The 21875-nt window shown below is 38.9% G+C and overlaps 1 protein-coding gene across 2 annotated transcripts in view; it reads right to left on the bottom strand.

Annotated features, from left to right (window-relative positions):
* Window positions 1–371: 371 nt before the first annotated feature.
* Window positions 372–21875, bottom strand: part of LOC137281590 (ATP-binding cassette sub-family C member 5-like) — a 95706-nt gene continuing 74202 nt past the window's right edge. For both annotated transcript variants that reach the window (XM_067812922.1, XM_067812921.1), the window contains exons 25-33: window positions 20414–20696; window positions 19083–19269; window positions 18256–18345; window positions 17155–17344; window positions 16404–16563; window positions 15474–15552; window positions 14887–15000; window positions 14008–14172; window positions 372–9713 (exon numbers count right to left, since the gene is read on the bottom strand). In XM_067812922.1, the coding sequence (XP_067669023.1) occupies window positions 9615–9713; window positions 14008–14172; window positions 14887–15000; window positions 15474–15552; window positions 16404–16563; window positions 17155–17344; window positions 18256–18345; window positions 19083–19269; window positions 20414–20696 (1367 nt within the window). In that variant the 3' untranslated portion in view covers window positions 372–9614. The remainder of the gene's footprint in view (window positions 9714–14007; window positions 14173–14886; window positions 15001–15473; window positions 15553–16403; window positions 16564–17154; window positions 17345–18255; window positions 18346–19082; window positions 19270–20413; window positions 20697–21875) is intronic.

Genomic DNA, 21875 nt, shown 5'->3' with positions numbered 1-21875 from the left:
CTTGTACTAACCACGATGCAGTTAAGCATGAATGTCGCTCTCAGACACATAATACTGACTCTGTTGCGACCAGTCCCGAGCACCAGGCTGAGACCTACAAGTACCATGTTTTATTGTCTTTTGGTATGAGTCCCTCACTCACTCAAAGCAGAATAACATTTCCATTTTGTGACTTAGAGAATCTAACTAAACAACCTTCCCAAACAAAAAAATATATTGAGCCGTAACACTTTTTTTCAGTTAATTACTGCTTTGGCAGACTTGTTTTTAAAGAAAGTCAGAAACTGAAAAAACAAAAACAGTTTCACCTTCATTCCCATGTTATCCATTAAACAACACAACAATATAATTGAATAAAACATGACACACTGTCTGGTAAAAATAGAAAATAGTTTATTTCATTTATTGAAATATGTGGTCATTTACACATTGACAACAAAATATACATATACATATCTTTTATGCCACTGTATAACAATATATGAAGTAAACAATGATGGGATTCATCAAGTCAGAAAAGAAGTCTACACATACACCACATATAAAGTATTTATAAAACAACTGATTAAAACATACAACATGAACAAAGTTATGATAACAATGTCAACAATCATATAAAAGTCTTATAATACAGACACTGTTTGACATTCTGGGAGTTAGATAAATGATAGAGTTTTTTAAAAACTAAAATGATTATTTTTGTTAATAAAATCTTCTGACATGTTGTTTGGGCATGCTGGCCAGATGATAAAAAGTAGAATTAGTCAATAACATTCTGAACATATAATATTTTTTTTAAGTAGTTTTTCCAGAATAGTAATTGTTAAGTCCTTTAATAATTATAATTAAAATAAAAAACATGAAAAACAAAGTATACAGTTTTTTGCTGGAAGTAAATGACATAAAATGCATAGGGAGATTATAATAATGTTCTACAACAAAACAGTTCTAAAACAAAACATCGCACTGCTCCATAAAGACTTCTTATGTCATGAGTCAAGTTTTGGATGTGTCTTTAGTAACCTATTCTTTTTTTATAGGAATTAACTAATGGAATCTGGTGTACAGGCCTGTGGTCTTGGTTGATTACTGTCAGGATTTATCCACTTATGATGGGAATCACCGGATTGTCTGGTCTAAGCTTGATTATTTACAAACCGGTATCAAACAAGTGGACTAGTGTTATAAATACCCAATAATTTGACTTTGGGTCCTTTTGTCAAACACGCCCCAAACTCAAACACCTACGTTTGTTTGTATGAAGTCAGCAATATTCTAGTTATATCACACCTGTCTGAGAATGTCTCAATCCAGCAAACTAATGGTTGATGTTAGGAGCACCACCCCTATATCAGGTCATGTAATCAACCAAAGCAGTCTCACCCACTGATCCCATTTAGTTTTCCTTACAACCAGTGCAGGTTGCTTGTGGCCTGTTGGGGAATAACGTATGAGTTGCCATGGCCATTTGATGTTAAAGAATATAGGTGAAGAAGGTCATACCACCTTCACTGTTTATCACTTAAGATATTAAATGCTCCTAACAACTGAAGATTACAGTTATGCTAAAATGATTTTGTGGAACAGGGTATCACATTAAAAAATATAGAAATGTGGGCATTCTTTTTTACACAAAGCACATAACAAACAACTTGTAACAATAACACCTTTCTGTAAAGTGTTTCCCTGAAGAGAAGTACTGGAATTGAAATCATTCAGGCCTTTAACACATCACACAGACAAACAGCCAAAAAGAACACTTTGCCTGCCTTCACCCCTCTGCCTCTTCCCCAGATTGGCCTGTACTACCAACCTCCTTGGCCAAATCTTGACCTGACCGTGGCCTGATTGTGACCCCCCCCCCAGTCCGACCTTGACGTTGATGGTCTGAACTAGAACCCTGACTCGACCTTTACACCACTGGCATGACCTAGAACCCTCTGTCCTGACCTTAATACTTCTGTCCTGGCCTAGACCCCAGGCTTGACCTTGAAACAACTGGCATGACCTACACCCTTGGTCTGACCTTAACACGTCAGGTCTGACCAAGACCTCTTGCATGACCTAGACCCTGGCTCGACCTTGACACCACTGGAATGACCTTGACACTTGGCCCCAACCTTAAAACTTTTGCTCTGACCTAGACCCCTGGTCCAGCCTTGACAATTCTGGCATGACCTAGACCCCTGGCCCGATTTTAACACTTCTGGTCTGACGCAGACTCCAACCATACCCAATGGGTCTGACCTAGAACCCCTTGCCCGAACTTGATAGCTGTATCTTTAAGCTGCATGTCTGAATTATCAAATAAAGCTATCATTTCCCAGAGGAGTAACATTAAGCAAGTTTACAAAGCTCAGTCATCAACAACCATGCCTCTACAGCACAGCATAAAACAATCTATGCCTTGCAGTTTCATATCTGAGAGAGTAACACTCATCAAAGTACCAAAGTTGGACTTCATTGTGTCCAACCAATACAAACCAATACAAAGCTGTGACAACAACTGATACAACAACAGGGTACTTCAGTGCTGGCGACCACTGTGAATCACTTATACGGAAATACGGGCTTGGGGATGTAATTTTTTCAGCAAATATTATAATCTTTCAATAACAAACTGAAATAGCTAACATGGATATGGACAAGACATGGTAGCTGTCTCTGATTAATTGAGTTGATCAGTCCATATTCTCTGCACTTTCCATCTTCCACCTGAATTTGCATTCCCACTTGAAATAATTACAAGTGGAAATGTTTGCCCTGATGTGATAAAAATACACATACTTCCTCATGCACACTCACAGAAAAAACAGATTCCTTGATCCTTCTACACCTACACTTTCAGCTACATCTACATCTTCAGGTGCAGTGAGGTCAGTTTTTTGTCACTTTTAGCAATATTCCTACAATATCAATGGCGGAGGACACCAGAAATGGGCTTCAGATGTGGGGAATCGAACCTTGGTCTTCTGTGTGAAAAGCCATCCCACTACCCCAGTTCAGCTACATCTGAGATACATCTATAGCAACATCATCATCTTTATAAACATTTGCATCTACAACAGTTTCTACATCCGCATCTACATTTACATGCATTAAAGTATTGTGCAGCAAAGCAACTTAGTGTGCATTGTAAATTTACCTAAAGACTACATGTACTATAAACTGATCTAAATTATAAAAAGCCTTTAACATAAGTTACACCACTGGCAAAAACCAAGTTTTAATGACTCCTCAACCACCATTTTGCTGGCTGAGGTTGGAGTTTAAAAACATAGAACACACATAATGCCTTCAAAATACAGTTACATACTGCAGATCAACAAAAAAGACAACCAAATACACAAATGATAGAGGCTATTGGCATAGACCTCCATATCTACAGTTCTTCCGCCCTAGATGAAGAAGTGAGTGAATGAGTTTAGTTTTACATCGCACTCAGCAATATTCCAGCCACATGACAGCAGTCTGTAAACATCAAGTCTGAATCAGACAATCCAGTGCTCAACAGTATGAACACTGATCTGTGTAACTGACTACAATGACATGTGTCAAACAATTCTTTGAGTCAGACCACCTGACCCTGTTAGTCGCCTCTTACGGCAAGCCTGGGTACTACTGAAGATCGATTCTAACCTGGAACTTCATGGATTTCTGGCTAGAGGAATACTTAATGAATATGCAAGAGCTGATCACAATTACTGTCTATCTGTACAGAACATATGGTGGAAGTCCTTGGTATTGGCAGATTATCCATAACAACATGCCTGCTATTCTACAACATGTTGAATAAAATATGAATGAAAAACATAAAATATTGTCGCAACAAACAGGGAACATTCACTTAGTGTCCTGGGATTTGATGCCATAATCCAAGACAATATAATGGACAACAATATATTCAGCAACATGCACTGGCTTAAATGAAAATATTCAAAATTTGTTAGACATGACATTTCTATCCATGTAGGTAACATACACGCACATGGACAATCACACACAAACATGTAAACTACAAAAATATTAATCTTATATTCAGTTTGTTCCTGTACCATGATGCAGTCTTAGAACTGCAGCAGTTATATGTCTATGGTAAAGAACAGGCGTTACAATCATCTTAGAGATATGAAATTCGTAAATGCATGTTAACATGATGAAGTTATGATCATCTTTCATTAGTACACATTAATGTACATGAATAACTGTTCAATCATCTTCGAAACATGACTTTCGTCAGTACATGTAAAATATATAGGAGTTACGACCATCTTAGTGCTATGACTGTCATAAATCTATGTTTATGTACAGGAGTTACCATCATCTTAGTGCTATGAACATCATAAATCTATGTTTATGTAGAAGAGTTACGTCCATCTTAGTGCTATGAGTGTCATAAATCTATGTTTATGCAGAGGAGTTATGACCATCTTAGTGCTATGACTGTCATAAATCTATGTTTATGTAGAGGAGCTGTGATCATCTCAGTCCTGTGACTGTCATAAATATTAGTACATGTAATATGACTGCCAGAGGTCCATACTAAAGGATAGAACCTAAGCTAATCCTTGCATTATGACTGTCATAAGTCTATGCTAAACAACAAGAGCTACGATCATCTAAATGCAGTATATACTTATGTATATGAGTTAAAATTATCTTAGCGCTATAAATGTCACAATTTTTTGTTAATGTATGAGAGATACGATCACCTTTGTGCTATGACTGTCAAAAGTCCATACTAAAGGATAGAAGTTACTATCATCTTAGTGCTAAGACAGCCATAAGTCTATGCTGAAGTATAGGCCCGCTGCCTGCTAGTTACATGGCTGGCTTACAACATTATTCTCTAGCCAGCCCTGTCCGCCAATACATTTTCCAAGGGAATATATTTGACCACGTCATTGACTCAAGAATTGTTTCGAAAATAATCTACAATTGTGGTAGCTAGATGATATCTGTACAGTTTGATTAATCAAACTGTAACTTCCACAGATCAACCTACTCATTTATCTAACACTAAATATGACTGGTCTAGAGAATGCTTTCAGCCAATGAATAACATTGTTCTTTTCTGTTGGTAGTGACACTAAATGAATTAACAATGACCACCAAGTCATGGATTTATCAAATTTGCTGTTGCACATGTTTAAGTTTACTTTCTTTTAACACCATATGTCAATGTCCTATATTTAATACAGGGCTGGTTTCATGTTAACAGGGCCAGCAACATATTTTAGTTAGGCTTCCTGTCTTTTTGTAGGAGTTTCATGCATTGAGTATAGGACTTACGATCATCTTAGCGCAGTGACTGTCGTAAGTCTGTTAACACATACGAGTTAGTCATCTTAGAGCTAGATGATTACTGCAATAGGACTTGATTATTACTAGTAACAGATAACTGTTCACTGTCTGAATATACCACCGACTAGAAAATTGTATATACACACGATGCATACAGACTTCAAACAGCACTTTCATTCTCTCTCTGCTGTCATATTCAAACTTGGCCCTAAAATTCTCAAATGCCCGGTAACACTGGCATTTCAATAAATGTCAACCATAGGCCTGTATACAGACACACAAATAAAACTTAACATCAACTTCAAATGTTCATGGTTACTATGCAGACATTCTTGTTTGATTATCTTATACAAAGAGATGCCAACCCTGAATCAAGTGAAAGCAGAGTCATGCCTTGCTAAAAGCAATTCCTGGGTCCTGAAGGTGCAAGATGGGGGTGAACGTGAGAGGGGGTTCAGACCTCTTTTGTCGGTGGGGGTCTGTGGGGATCTGTGAGGATCTCCCCTATGAAAACCTTTACATTTGGCTAGGAAATATACAATTTCTGGGCATTCTAAACCAGATGATACTTAACTCAAATAAACTTTCAGCAGCTATGTAATACAAGAGCCATCAGAAGATGACATATCCCCCCCGGCCCCCACATATTTGAAAGGACACATCATCTGAAGGTTACTTGATGTTCTTTAGAATAAGTTTGAATCGTTTTCCATGGAAATCATGAAAAATATAAATGCCATGTATATGTAAACAGCAAAAGGCACCACTTCAAGATCTGCCTCATATATCTGCCAAGATCTGTTGAAAGATATCAAATGGTTTTCGAGTTGTGCTCCGGAAACGAAGTCCATCCCTCCATTTTGAGACTAAGTGCGAAACGTTTCCATTGAAAAGAGAAAATAATAAATCACAAAAACCTGTACATAGCAAAAGGCACCACTATATGTTCTCTCTGATGTATCTAACAAGTTTTGAAGAAAAATATTGAAAATAATCACAAAACCTGTAAGAACCAAAAGGCACTACTTTGGGATCTGCCACACATATCTACCAAGTTTTGCTGATAGATTTTGAGATGTGCTCTGGAAACGAAACACACCTCTCACTTCTGAGACAAAGTCCAAAACATTTCCATGGAAACTGACAAAATGACAAATCCTAAATACCTGTAAACAGCAAAAGGCACCACTTTAGGTTCTGATTGATATATCTACCAAGTTTTGCAGTAAAATATTGAACGGTTTTTGAGTTCTGCTCTGGAAAGGAAGCCCATCTCTCCATTTTGAGACAAGTCAAAAACGTTTCCATGGAAAGCAAGAAAATAACACATCACAAAAACCTGTAAATAGCAAAAGGCACCACTTCATGTTCCAACTGATATATCTACCAAGTTTTGCAGAAAAATATTGAACAATTTTTTCTGCTCCAGAAATGAAGCCCATCCCTCCATTTTGAGACTAAGTCCAAAACATTTCCAGGGAAACCGAGAACATAATAAATACAAAAAACCTGTAAATAGCAAAAGGCACCACTTTTGGGTCTGCCACACATATCTACCAAGTTTTGCAGAAAAATATTAAATGTTTTTGAGTTCTGCTCCGGAAATGAAGCCCATCCCTCCATTTTGAGACAAAGTCAAAAACTTTTCCATGGAAACCAAGAAAACAATAAATTACAAAGACCTGTAAATAGCAAATGGCACCACTTTAGGTTCTAACTGATATATCTACCAAGTTTGGCAGAAAAATGTTGAACGGTTTTTGAGTTCTGCTCTGGAAACGAAACACATCTCCGACTTTTGAGACAAATTAGACTAACACCAAAATGTTCCATGGAAAAACAAAAACAATAAAAATGCCAAAACTCTGTAAGCAGCAAAAGGCACAACTATAGGTTGAGATTATTATATCTGTCAAGTTTGGTCTAAAAATATTGAACGGTTTCTGAGTTATGCTCTGGAAACAAAATGATTACAGCTGTACGGACGGACGAGGCGTCAACTATATCCCCCCACATTACTTTCTCTGAAACATTTTGAATTTTTTACTTAATTTAAAATATTTGTATTTTCTATAACATAAGAGTTTATTACAGACAAATCAGAGTAGATTTTGCAACTGAAAATCAGAGTAACTCCAAAACGAGAGTGGTTGGCATCTCTATGAATACAAAACAACTTCATTTGATGTTTTTACAACAATGTTTGAACATGCATTTTGAAGTGTGTCAGAATACACAATCAAACTTCAATCCAGCTCGGTATGGGTCTATTGGTGCCTTAAAATGTACAAACACATTGAAAGTAGTTAATATTTCAATCATGCACAAACAGTAACAAAAAACGGTTTGCATAATTTCCCCCAGGGTTCGGCGTGTTTTTATTAATTGTTCTTGGAATGTCATTCCACAAAGACACTGTTGTACGCCAAGTAAATGATTGCCAGAGATAACCCACCCCACCCCAGCATCTACACATGCCCATATCCGCCATCAAGAATATTGTGGTAGTCCAAGACCATCAAATCTAAACCTACTCCAAGAAATTGAAATTCTCGTCAGCAACTGGTGCTATCATCCTGAAAATAAATCTAAGGCAGAAAACCAGGATCAGTTATCATTCGAATATCCAGCTTATACACGGTAGAAGCTGTGAAAACCGGCATCTGTCTAATCCAGCAAGTTGTCAACACTGGCATAAAATCCAAGTCCCTTCTGTGGCTTGTACATTCATCATCACCTCTGTAATCCGGCAAGTTGTCTAAAACGGATTATTTCCTCAGTGCTGGATTAGACAGCTTCCACTGTACACTAATGTTGGCAATCTGGCATGATGAACAAAAAAGGATTGTGTGTTTCTACAGTGATCACAGACAATATCAAATCTGACAAATTTAGCCCACACATATCGCAGACCATGCTATTTGTAGCAAATATAGATTTGCGAGGTAGGCACCATGATATGGATGACATTAAGACATAGGCAGAATCTGGCAGTGCCAAGCTGACAAAGATGAATTATGAGGTATTATGAGTAGTATGGTCCACTGACTTGATTTTTTCACTTTTTTAGCTGACATGTAATTTTCCAGTACTGATGGACAATATTTAAGATATACTTCCAATTTGGATAGGAAATAGAAAAACTTTCAAAGACGGACATTTTAAGAACGAAACACATTTTCCACCCCAAAACACAATGCATGGGATGCATGTGCACTATGCATAGACCCATAACTCATGCATGGGGTGTCATTCTTGATTTTGAAAAAAGTCGATAAATCACTGTAGACCATTAATTTTGACAGTCATCTTGCATCACTGAGTGTTTGTAGCCATATTTTTTGTATGAAAATGAAGATCATGCAAATGTTGATGCATGCTCAAAACAATCATTATTTTCCTATCATTGTTGACTTTGATACACCACCCAATTCTTTCAATCATACATATAAAATTAAGTTTGCCTTCTTTTTTGGAAGAGCATAAAATCTCCGGTCATTAACCAGGATTAGTGACCAAAGTGTTTCATGCAAACCTACAAAATGCATCCTTATGTTTGAATCTTGTTTGGAAGATCCAATGAAATTCCGCACTGAACAATGTCCCATTCATATCATATTCCACATCATCTTCTGATATCATTACTGTACGTGTAATCCACCTGTTCATCCAGTGATTGGTTTCAAGTCCTGACCAATCAGAATTTCACACTGAGTACAGGAACTATCAGATCACATTTTCTCACTGGTGACTGGAACTATCCAGTAAGATATAATTGTTTTCATATATCCTTTCGAATCAGACTTTTGACACTAGCTGCAGTAATTATCCAATATGATTTGGGATGTATGTCCTGTCACATTGGATTCCCACACTGGTTGCAGTAATTATCCAATAAGATTTCGAATTCTGGCCTGATGTCCTTGTCCAGTCAGATTCTCACACCAGCAACAGTAATCACCCATTCAGTATGTCTCACTGGCTGTATTCATTACCCAATCAGATTCCAATCTTAATCACAGGAAGTATCCAAACAATCAGATTCTTACACTGGAGGTAGTCATTATCCAATCAAATCTTGATTTGACGTCCTGTCCAGTCAGATTTACACACTTGATGCAGTAATTATTCAACCAAACTGACATAATGTCCTGTCCAATCAGATTCTCACACTGAAGGAAGTAATTATCCAATCAAATGCTGCGGATGCATGTCACAGATATAGCAATAATTATGAAAATAAAATGTTCACAGCATCCTCCAAGATGGTTTTAGTCTCACTGGCAGCCATCTTAAATCTGTGGTCCCTGTCATGATGCGTTCTGTTGCCTCTCTGTGGCTTCCAACATGGCCTTGAACTTGGAATCAGGCCTTGACATCAGAGCTGATGGTTTGTCAAATTCGGCAACCTGCAACCAGGAAGACACAACATAATCATGTATGTATGTATATACAAAGTTTTGTTGGCAGGAAAGTTTTGCTAGTATTGTGGATGAACTGCAGGCACAAAACTTTCCAGACATAATGACCTCTCACATTTCGTTAAGTAACTATCCCCAGGCCATGAAGCATGGGGGTCATTTTGCTATTATTCTAACAAGAATCATCAGAAGATGACATATCCCCCCAGCCCCCACATATTTGAAATCATAAATCACAAAAACCTGTAAATACCAAAAGGCACCACTTCAGGTTCCGATTGATATATCTACCAAGTTTTTCAGAAAAATATTGAATGGTTTTTGAGTTCTGCTCCAGGAACGAAGCCCATACCTCCATTTTGAGACTATGTCCGAAAGGTTTTCATGGAAACCAAGAAAATGGCAAAACACAAAAACCCGTAAACAGCAAAAGGGCACCACTCTGGGGTCTGGAAAACATATCTTCCAAGTTTTACTGACAGATATTTAGAAGTTTTAGAGTTCTGCTCTGGAAACGAAACACCTCTCACTTTTGAGTCTAAAACGTTTCCATATAGACCAAGAAAATAGTAATAAAAAATGCCTGTAAATACCAAAAGGCACCAAGTTTTACAGAAAAATATTGAACGGTTTTTGAGTTCTGCTCCGGAAACGAAGCCTATCCCTCCATTTTGAGTCCATGGAAACCAAGAAAATTTGAAATCACAAATACCTGTAAATACCAAGAGGCACCAAGTTTTGCAGAAAAATATTAAATGGTTTTTGAGTTCTGCTCCGGAAACCAAACACACCTCCGACTTTTGAGACAAAGTCAGAATCGTTTCCATGGAAACCAAGAAAATAATAAATCACAAAAACCTGTACATAGCAAAAGGCACCACTTTAGGTTCAGATTGATATATCTACCAAGTTTTGCAGAAAAATTTTGAATCAATTTTGAGTTCTGCTCCGGAAACGAAGCCTACCCCACCATTAGACCATTAGACTAACACCAAAATGTTCCATGGAAAAACAAAAAAAATATAAATGCAAAAAATATTTAAATAGCAAAAGGCACAACCATAGGCTGAGATTACTACATCTATCAAGTTTGGTCTAAAAATATTGAATAGTTTCTGAGTTATGCTGCGGAAAACAAAGGATTACAGCTGTACGGAGGGACGGACAGATGAGGCGTCGACTATATCCCACCGCATTACATGCCGGGGGGATAATAAAGAAAAACACATTATAAGGTACAATAATTTATTGCACTATGAAATTCAGTGGCATTTCCAATGATGCACATTCAGTACAGTAACAGTAAACTCACTTTGTCACAATGTCAAGAAGGCCAGACGTTTGCCAGCCATGGACGACTTCCTCTCTCCTCTTCTTGAGAGCATCAAGGTTTGAGATGATCTGCCTTGCGCAAATGGGTTTCATCACGCTTATTCTCAAGTCTATACGCTTGTCAACATTGTCTTTCACATTTTGGGCAGCACACTCAACATACCACTGTGTAAAGTGTGTTTTCATGGCACTCTTGAAAACGAAATTCACTTATAGATCCATCGGCTGTAATTCCCCTGTACATGGAGAGGGAACGAATCTTCAAACGAAATCTTCAACAACTTCAAACAAGAGTCATCAGAAGATGACATATACCCTCAGCCCCAACATATTTGAAAGGACAAATCATCTGACAGTTTCTTGATGTTTTCTTAGAGTAAGTTTCCATGCAAGTCATGAAAAATATAAATGCCATATATCTGTAAACAGCAAAAGGCACCACTTTGCGGTCTGCGTCAAATATCTGCCAAGTTTTGCTGTAAGATATTGAATAGTTTTAGAGAAAAAAATTTGAAATCACAAAAACCTGTAAATAGCAAAAGGCACCACTTCAGGTTCTGACTGATATATCTACCAAATTTTGCAGAAAAATATTAAATGGTTTTTGAGTTCTGCTCCGGAAACCAAACACACCTCTCACTTTTGAGACAAAGTCCGAAACGCTTCCATGGAAACCCAAAAAATAATAAACCACAAAAACCTGTAAATAGCAAAAGGCACCACTTCAGGTTCTGATTGATATATCTACCAGGCAACAGGCAATTTCAAGTTCTTCTTGACCAATTTGGTATAAGGCAGAAGTATGTTATCAACGTAGTCTGACATGCTTTGCTCACAACTCCTGTGATTGGCTGTATGCGTCACATGCCTGTCAGCTGGAAATTTGACCTGGGTGTGGCACTGGGTCTATCACTCCTTGATACATGAGTTGGGGTGGGAGGAGTTCACCGATAGCAGTACTTCCTAATACGGCTGAGATGTCTCGTTTGTCTTCAAGAACAACAATTTCCACTTGTTTCGACCCTATTCGCCAATGTCCAGTTGGATACTGGGACAATCTTATCCCTGGTTTGGTCAAAGTTGATTACCAGCTCTGGGGGAATGTTGCACTTGGTGACCACATCACCCACTCCAGAAATGAACTCGTCCACCTGTGTGACAAAATCATCCCAGAGTTTTCTCTCAGCCTTCGTACCCGTGATTTGTTTAAACTAATAGGGCTGCCATTCTCAGCTAGGAGAGATCTGTTCTTGTGCGTTATTATTCCCTTTTGCTGCAGCAATGACAACAGAAAGGTTTATGACACCACCACTATTCCGAATTCCAATGACATGCTCTTTGACGAGATTGTTAATTTCTTCAAGGAGCAGTGGCCGACCCATCTTCTTATATGGCAACTGGTCAATTTCAACTGTTTTGTCTTCACATTTCTTCTGTAAGTAAGATTTTTTCATAAACCTTACAGACCTTTCAACAATTGTCCTGTTCAATAAAGTGCTGAAATGTTTAGCAGCCCTAGTGTTACCGTGTTCGGACGCATATTTTGCTATGTTAGCACGAGTTTCGGGAGAAAAGTGATTGTTCTCCCGTTTCCGTTTGACACCACGCTTTGTTATACATGTAGTCGTATCTGGTGTTACCCCATACTCTCTTCAATCACCTTGTTTGCTGCAGTCATTCTTGCAGCTTTTTCTGGCGTTTCTGCGGTAAAAGGGGTCCGGTAGTCCAGGAACAACAGGGTCGTTTCGCTTCTTTACTGAGACAAACTTCAACTCCGGATGTTTAAAACAAAGTGACACTGAGTTACTAATTAGTCACTGAGTTAAGTCATTGCACTACGTATGTCAAGTGATGTGTGTATAAGCACACTTTGATCTTTTCAATGTAATTGTCCCCCCACTTACGCTGGTAAATCACGTGATCAAGCATGGTGGGTATTGAGTGAGTATGTACGCCGCTATATTGTCTCCTGGAGGTGTGGTTTGTACAAATATATTGTCAACAATTCAAACAAGACGTAGAACTGGTTGGGTTGTTTAGCTCGCAAAACATCGACGACGGGGAACTTTGTCGATTTACAGTATATATTACAATATAGATATATATATACTGGACAAAATTATGTAGGGATATTGGTATTTTTATGATTGATATTTTATCAGTATGTCAATGAATAAATACATCATTATTCATAATAACTATTTTTGTTCAGTATATGTTCAGTTCATATGTTTAATATTTAACACATATCACAAAAAAGAATCACAATAAATTACATTTTATAACGAACATGGCCATATTAACCTATCTTTAGGTGACAAAAGTTATATGTTCTGTGTGAAATGAATATAGAAACTATGGTTATAAGGAACTATAGTTGGAGGTCCCACTGAACTGATTAAAGCCATCATAACGATTATCACTCTATTTACTGCCCTGAATCCTGGCCTGACAACTTCTGTTATTGCACTGAATATTACCTAACACTACTGTAATAGTATATTAAGACCCTAAAGTGAACGAACGAACGAACAAACAAACGAACGAACGAACAGGCAAACAAATGATCAAATACAATATTGTGTGAACCTAAGTGTGACTCACACAGACATATACACTGATAGACAGATGTACACACAGACAAACTGAAAAGAACAAAGTGTTGTCAAAGTTGGACATTTTCATCCATATCAAAATCTTCAAAAGGGAAATAACTCGTTTCCCACCAGGATTCAAGACAACTGATCTACATTTACAAAAACACGCAACTGTGCCCATCACTCAGCAAACTAGTTGACTGAGAGGACTCTCATCCCTCTCCAACCAATCACTGAAACATTAATGGAAACATTCCTTCCTTCACTGGTGCTAACTAGAGAGCAATATTAATGAATTTGGAGTTCCAGATAAATCACCAAAACCTGTGGAGTAAACTTGGTTGAGTCCTCACCTTGCCGTCCTCCATGACCATGATCTTGTCGCAGCTGAGGACGGTGTTCAGGCGGTGTGCAATGATCAGCATGGTGCAGTCTGAGAATGCCTCTTTGATGGTTGTCTGCACCAGTGTGTCTGTCTCCGTGTCGATAGCTGCCGTAGCTTCATCCAGCATCAGGATCTATCAGGGAATCAAACATTGGCTTTAGATCCATTCCTTTGTGGGTTTTTTTCGCTTTCTTTCACTTTTATATAACAGTTACTTGAAAGATTGTTTTGTTTTGGCAGTATCAGTGAGTGAGTGAATTTAACGTCACATCGACAATATTGTTGCCATACCGTGACAAGGACAGTATCCGTATTTATGCCTATCTATTATATGCTATTTCCTCAGTTAACTATATCTAACATGTCAACCATCTCTCATCTCAAATTGCTGTGCCTCACAACATCCCTGTCATGTCACACCCCTGCCGAAACTGACGAATCATTTGTGTCATGTCTCACTCGTGTCTGTGTCAAGTCTCCCCACTGCCTGTGTCATGTCTCACCTCTGATTGTCTCATGTCTAACCACAACCATGTCTGTGTCATGTCTCAACCACCCATATCATGTCTCACCGCTGCCTGTGTCATGTCTCAGCCCTGTCTGTCTCAAGTCTCACCTCGTCTGCACCTAGTCTCATCCCTGTCTGTGTCATGTAGCACTCCTTCCTGTGTTATGTTTCAACCCTGTCTGACAAATCTCACCTTGCTGTGTCTCACCACATCCCTGCCTGTGTCATGTCTCACCCATGTCATATCTCACTTGTGTCTTTGTCATCTTTTACCCCTGCCTGTGACACGTCTCACCCTTGTCTGTGTCACGTCTCACCCCTGCCTGTGTCACATCTCACCTTGCTGTGTCTCAGCAGAGCCCGAGCCAGACAGAGGAGTTGTCGCTCTCCCACTGAGAAGTTTTCTCCATTCTCTACCACCATGGCATCAAGCTTGTCATCCAGGCTTGCTATCTGTTAATACCAGAGAACAAACAATGACTCACTAAATCAATGGTAGAAACGAAACACTTTCGATGGTGTGCGTGACTATCGATAGTCTCAGAATTGACTCCAGTTGATAAATGCACAGGAAATATCATATTCATTCATTTTGACTTAGAGTTATCTGCCCCTGTTACCTCTTAAACAAACATGGCAGCAAACATGTTTGTAAGTTTGAAATTGTGAAAAACAACAAATTTGTTTTAACTGTTTACTTGATCTGGTTTTCAAATTTCTGTCAGTTATCACAAGAGACTGAAACTACTTCGACTTGTTTTTATTTCAAATAAACTATAGACTGCATTGGTAAATGACTTGAAATGAGACAATTCAAAAAGGAAAAATACTTTTGCAATGGTATTGCAATAATTGGTTACAATAGTATGTTGCAATATACAATCTCTATCACGATGTTTCCCCCTCAACAGTCACACGTCACTCACCGTGTCTTTGACATGACACTTCTGAAGAGCATCCCACAGTGACACCTCAGCATGCTCGCTGAACGGGTCGAGATTATATCTGAAAAATAAAAAAACATGCAAAACTCTAACATGTCTTCCTATAGGAGTACATATGTACAAATGTACCAAAGCAATAGTTTCATACTGTGTCTTGTATGACCTGTAAAATTCCGGTTTAGAACTTGCCTTCAGGATTGTGCAAGATGGACGTAATTTTTTATAAAACTCGTTAATCGGACATTGTTCATTGCACAGCAAATTGTTGGATTAACAAGGACGTCGGATTAAATAAATGAAACAAGTTAAGTTTATTCAATTTGTTACCAACAAAAGTGTCAGATAAAGCCAATTGTCGGATAAACAAGACTTGACTGCATATATATGTGCCTGTATCCATTCAGTACCTCATGCTTCAAAACAGTATAAGTATCTATACCAAAGCATCACTACTGTACAATAAAGAAGTTGATCATCCATAAAGACTTGTCATTCCTAATGACCTTCAGCAAGCAAGCTTGTCATAAGGTGTGACTTACAGGAACGAATGGTCAGGTTCACCGATTTGATTGATACATAATTGTGTACGAGTGGCGTAGATCAATGCTCATGTTGATCACTGGATTGTCTAGTCCAGATTCCAAACTTACAGATCATTGCCATAGAGCAGAACTATTGGTAGGTTCAACGTTATAATAACAAGTTCAAAACAATGTGGGCAATCTCATGGCCATGACACATGTTCCACTAGTCAACCTTGCAAGAAATGTTGCCTTGTACAAGACACAAGGAGAGTGGGCCTTCATCAGAACACAGGCTGCAACCCTATATAAAGTTAACATAAGTATCAACTGGTGTGGAGAGACGAAGGGGAGGAGGGGAGACAACTTCACTTTAAGGGGAGATAATTACCTGACTGTTCCAACAAAGAGAACAGGATCTTGGGGAATGATAGCCAGCTTGGACCTCAAGTTGTAGTGAGACACCTTGCTGATGTCAATGCCATCGATGTAGATTGTCCCTGATGCTGCCTCCACAAGACGGAACAAAGCCACGCCGAGCGACGACTTCCCTAGAGATGAAAAAACACTATATTACAGCGTGAACGTTAATTGGCCAGCTGCTTCGTTGTTTAATGTCTCACACAGAAATATTTCAGCCATATGGCTGGGGTCTGTAAATAATCGAGTCTGAACCAGACAATCCAGTGATCAGCATCATGAGCGTCGATCTACACAATTTGGATATGATGACATGTGTCCACCAAGTCAGGGAGCCTAACTACGATCCCATTATTTGCCTCTTACAACAAGCATGAGATACTCAAGACCAATTTCAACCTGGATCCTCATAGGTCTTGATGACAAAACATGAATTTTCATTATATATCAGCCACAACCTTGGTATGGGGATTGATCAAGACCATCTTTATAAAAATTATACATCCTGGTTACCTTTGCATAAACTTCAGCGCGAAACCCACGAAAGTCTGTGCCAAAAGGTTTAGCATCTACTAACCCGTCTCTCAGCATCACAAAAACCAGGAGTACAAAAGAACAAAATCAGTTGACTTAGGCTTTGGGTTAATGGTTGGGTTGCCGGCTTACTATATAAACTGTATAAACAATGATACAAGACCAGGTTCTCTTCCCGATTGGTTTACCTGAGCCTGACCTTCCCACAATGCCTATCTTCTCCTGCGGCTCCACAGAGAATGATACACCTTTCAGAGCTAAAGGCATTCCCTCTCGGTACCGCATCCGCAACCTATTGTACACGATTTTGCCCTCAGCTGGCCAATCCGTGGAGGGTTCGGTGTCGGACACAGTCATGAGATCATCAGAGGACGCATCCTGTCAAAAATAACTCAGTTATCTACCAGAAATGTGGATAATGATAATAATAATTAGTTATTTACATAGTGATTATTTCGCATCCATGAATGTCTGCTCAAAAGTATGCTTTCAGGACAACACCACTGATAAAAGGTATTCAGTTCAGCAAAACTGAAAAAGTCAATTTTCAAGCCAGATTTGATGTGTGATAGTTTCTGAGTGTGTCTGAGGTCGTCTTGAAGGCAGTGAGAAAAAACTGGACCAGCTTTTGAGAAGGTACTGTCACCGTAGAAGCTGGAGCTGGATTACAGACAACAAATTTTGGTTGCTGGATCGTACTGATCAAGATAGACATGAACTCTTATAAGACCACACCTGCATGATGGTGGCAGTTCATGCTATGCTTTGAAAATCAGTCTGAAACTGAACTATAAAACGGATGACATCAAAAGAAAGAAATGGAAATAAGCATTGTCTCAAGAATTGTTTCAATCTGCTCAGATTTTCATGCGGAGGTATGGCCTCAGAGCGAAAGATCTGACTTAAGCGAGTGAACTGGGCGATAGGGTCATATACTTCACTTGGAGTTTGAGACTGAATTGAGGGTCCATAACGATCCATGAACAATCAATCCATCTGGCAACAAAACGCAGCATTCTCAAGACCGGTGCAGATTCATAAAAAATATTAAAAGAGTGATCCCTTGTATAGTGAGTGAGTGACTTTAGTATTACGCCACCTTTAGTAGTATTCCAGCAATATCATGGCAAGGGACACCTAAATGGGCTTCTCACATTGTACTCATTTGAGGAATCAAACTTGGGTCTTCCGCATGATGAGCAAACACTTTAACCACAGGGCTACCTCACTGCCCCTTCTTTGTGTAGGATCAATATCATAATAATAATAATGATAATAATAATTCCCACCTTGGCATACTCCTGTATTCGTTGTACACTGGTGAAGCGAGACTCTGTCTCGATAGCAAGCCTCACTGTGAACTGGAACAGTCCAGTCATCTGAAAACAGCAGCATTGATGTCTGGTAGTCATATTAATAATGATAATAATTTAAAGTGAGGTGTAACGCTGTGATACGACACGTGACCCGATGAGATGGGTGTCATATGATTTATAACCCAATGTAATGGCTATATTTCATAAGTTCATAATCTCTGCTTTTGCAGATGAATCAGAAACCTGAATCCTTTGTTTTTAAATTTTGGACAATTAAATATTGTAGAGGGAGAAACATATAAACTGGGGCAATGTACACATTCTGTTGTTCATAGCCAACCAAGACCAAGGAACTTTTTAGTGCCAGTAAGCTGATCACCTACAACTCTTTTCATATTCTTACTGCTCAATTTGGCTCTTTCCATTTTTAGCCAGTTTTTGTTCGAAACTTGTTTCTTACCGTTTCTATAGTTAAGTGAGTGAGAATGATTTTACAATGTTCTTAATAGTATTTCAGCAATATCACGGTAGCTGAAACCAGGAATGGGCTTCACACATTGTACCCATTTGGGGAATCGAGCCCGGATCTTTGGCACGATGATTGAAGGCTTTGACCACTAGACTACCCCACCATCCCTCATCCACCTGAAGTATAACTGTGAGATTAGAATGCTGAGAACATCAAAATAACTTAATGCATGCATGAAAACATGTATTCACTTCACATCAGAACATCCAATATCCCGATTAAAAAAAAAAAATTTGACACAAACAGTGTTTTTTTAAAATATTGAGCTCACCTGCACAGCAAAGGAAAGGGCGAGTCCAGCTAGTGCTGGTGTGATGTTGTCATAGTTGAAGACAATGATGAGTCCTGTGACACCACTGATGCAGACACAGAGGAGGTCAAGTCGCACAGACAGCCAGCGACTTGCTGAGAAGAAGACAAAGAAAGGGACGGAATTGATATCTAGCAGTTTCTGGAACCTGAAAAGAAATTGAGACATTCATCATAGAGTATCAATGCCTGAGTGTTTCACAGTGTGAAAGCCCATGGGCTTCTAATTGGAAAAAAATTTAAAACAGTAGCCCCTGGGCTTCTAAATGAGAGGACTTGCTTTCAGAAACCCCAGGGTATAAACATCACCATGAGACATTGAGAGAGTGAGTTTAGTTCTACGCCACTTTTAGAAATGTTTCAGCAACGTCACTGAAGGGGACACCAGCAATGGGCTTCACATATTGCATCTACATCAGGAATCAAACGCAGGCTTTGGTGTGATGAGCGAATGCTTTAACCACAATGCCACCCCCATCATTCCTATGTAGTTATGGACGTTTTGGCATGTATCTTTGTGGGTCTGCTTGTTTGCTTCTTGTTTCATGTCTCACTTAGAAGTATCATTTTCACCAGACAATCCAGTGATCAAAATTATGAACATCAAACTACGCAACTGGGACTTGATGACATGTCAAGTAGGTCAGTGAGCCGGACGGTATCCAGTCAGTCACCTTGTTTGACAAGCATGGGTTGCTGAAGACCAATTCTAACCTGGATCTTCTCAGGTCGGTCTGCCATACTGTTATACCATTCCACAGATTTATATGGACACCTCATTGTGAGATAGTATCTGACTCTGCACCAACCAGAACATGTTTCCACGGTGTGATAGGAAGTATTTTCACCATAGTTAAACTCAGGTACTTTTCAGATCAGAGCAAACAATGGTCTATTATTGCTTTATGAATACCTTTCTGATGCAATGAATCACAAAACCTGTATAACATATATAGCATTGTTCTCAAGGTAAAACAAAGGTTGATCACTTCTCACCAGACAAGATTATATTTCGACACTATTCAAATCAGACTGAACTGGGTCTGTTAATGCTTTATTTATCAGTATGGAGATCTGAAATAGAATTGGTTTTCAGCAACCCATGCTAGTTGTAAGACACAACTAACAGGATCTGGTGGCCAGGCTTGCTGACTTGGTTAAACACACATCATTGTATCCTAATGGCGTAGATCAATGATGTAGATTAATGGATTAACGTCACCACATAGCTGGAATATTAAACCCCAAATTAACAAAATTCGACAAATGCCAAAGCCTGCACAAACTACTTACTTTGTTACAAAATCCTCTATCTTGCCATATGCATGGATGGTGGATATTCCCTGGACGGAGGCTGTGATATGACTGACCAGCGGAGACTTGGTAACAGCGTCCATACGCTTCAAGTTGCGGGCACAGCGAACAAACATTACGAACAGGCACCCAAATAATGCGATGAGCGGTATCATGGCAACCAGAAACCATGGTGACATGTAGCAGATCATCAAGAGGGAGAAGACAACTTGCAGGACGTTGTTAATGAATACTTCTGATTGCATGGGAAGACGAATGTCCACTGAAACATTTAATGGATTTATATTATTTCCTGCATAATAATAGTGAAAATAATAATAATATTTATAATAATAATTATAATATTGCCCAGTGATGACGTTTCCCCAGACTTGTGCATTCTCGAAGTGCTAACACATTATTACCCCTGATGACCCAAGTTGCCTGTAAGTCTCCACAAAGTTAACTCACATGACTTATCCCACCAGGTACCCATTTTCTGCTGGGTGCATAGAAGTGATTTTGAACAAACTCACTTGCCTAAGGTGAGCCTACATGTATCACATGTGCTTTGAAGTGGGGCTGGACTGAAGTCCAAGAAACTCTCAGGAGTCAAGTTGCCAACATGATCACCCATCCAAAGACTCTCAGCGCCCACCTTCGCTTACCTTCAACTGATATTGTTTTTGCTCTTTGCACAGGATTACTCACTGTTTATAGTATATATTTTCTAAACTTGCCCTTTAGACAGTGAAGGGTAAAGTGAAACGTCCACCTTTACAAACACTGTCTCCCCATTCACACCACACACAGAATGTAGATAATAAATAAAATATAGCGTACTGTGTAAAATACATTTTGGTTTTATAGGGCTAGCACACTGAGATACCATGCCACAGTTAAGCATGAATTTCCCCACTCAGACACTTTATACTGACTCCGAGACAAGAAGTCCTTGTTGAACCCGTTTATGCCGTATGTCAGGCTGGGACCAACTAGTACTGTTGTACCCGCAAAATTAGACAAAACTGTGATAGACAGGCAACATTTAATAGTAAGTGAAAGGCGAGCAAGGACACACATGTGTCTCCTGGGCTCGCTACATTGAAAGTGACCCGTATGAACTGCAAGTGTCCGGATTATTCTGATTGGCGTCCGGGTCGCACCACAGTGCTATGTCTGAACATCTTTTAGTATGAAATGGCCAGGGATTGAACCTGTGACCGTCAGCTGTTTTAAGTTAAATGGATTCATGTTATTTCTTGTATACTGTGAGCATAAAGCTATCGTCCTCTTAAAGTGTACAAGTTCTTAAATTAAAAATCATCATGACATAAATTATGTATGGTCCTTAATTGCAGATGGCAGCAGACTAAAGTGTCCTGTAAAGTTCACTTCTTCCAAATTATGTCAACCTCGGTTCCAAAATGTCAGGCTGTCAATGACAGTTTCAGCAAAACTT

This window comes from Haliotis asinina, chromosome 4 (genome assembly GCF_037392515.1).
Source record: "Haliotis asinina isolate JCU_RB_2024 chromosome 4, JCU_Hal_asi_v2, whole genome shotgun sequence".
NCBI classification, from domain to species: Eukaryota; Metazoa; Mollusca; class Gastropoda; order Lepetellida; family Haliotidae; genus Haliotis; species Haliotis asinina.
This window is presented reverse-complemented; position numbering and strand designations above follow the sequence as displayed.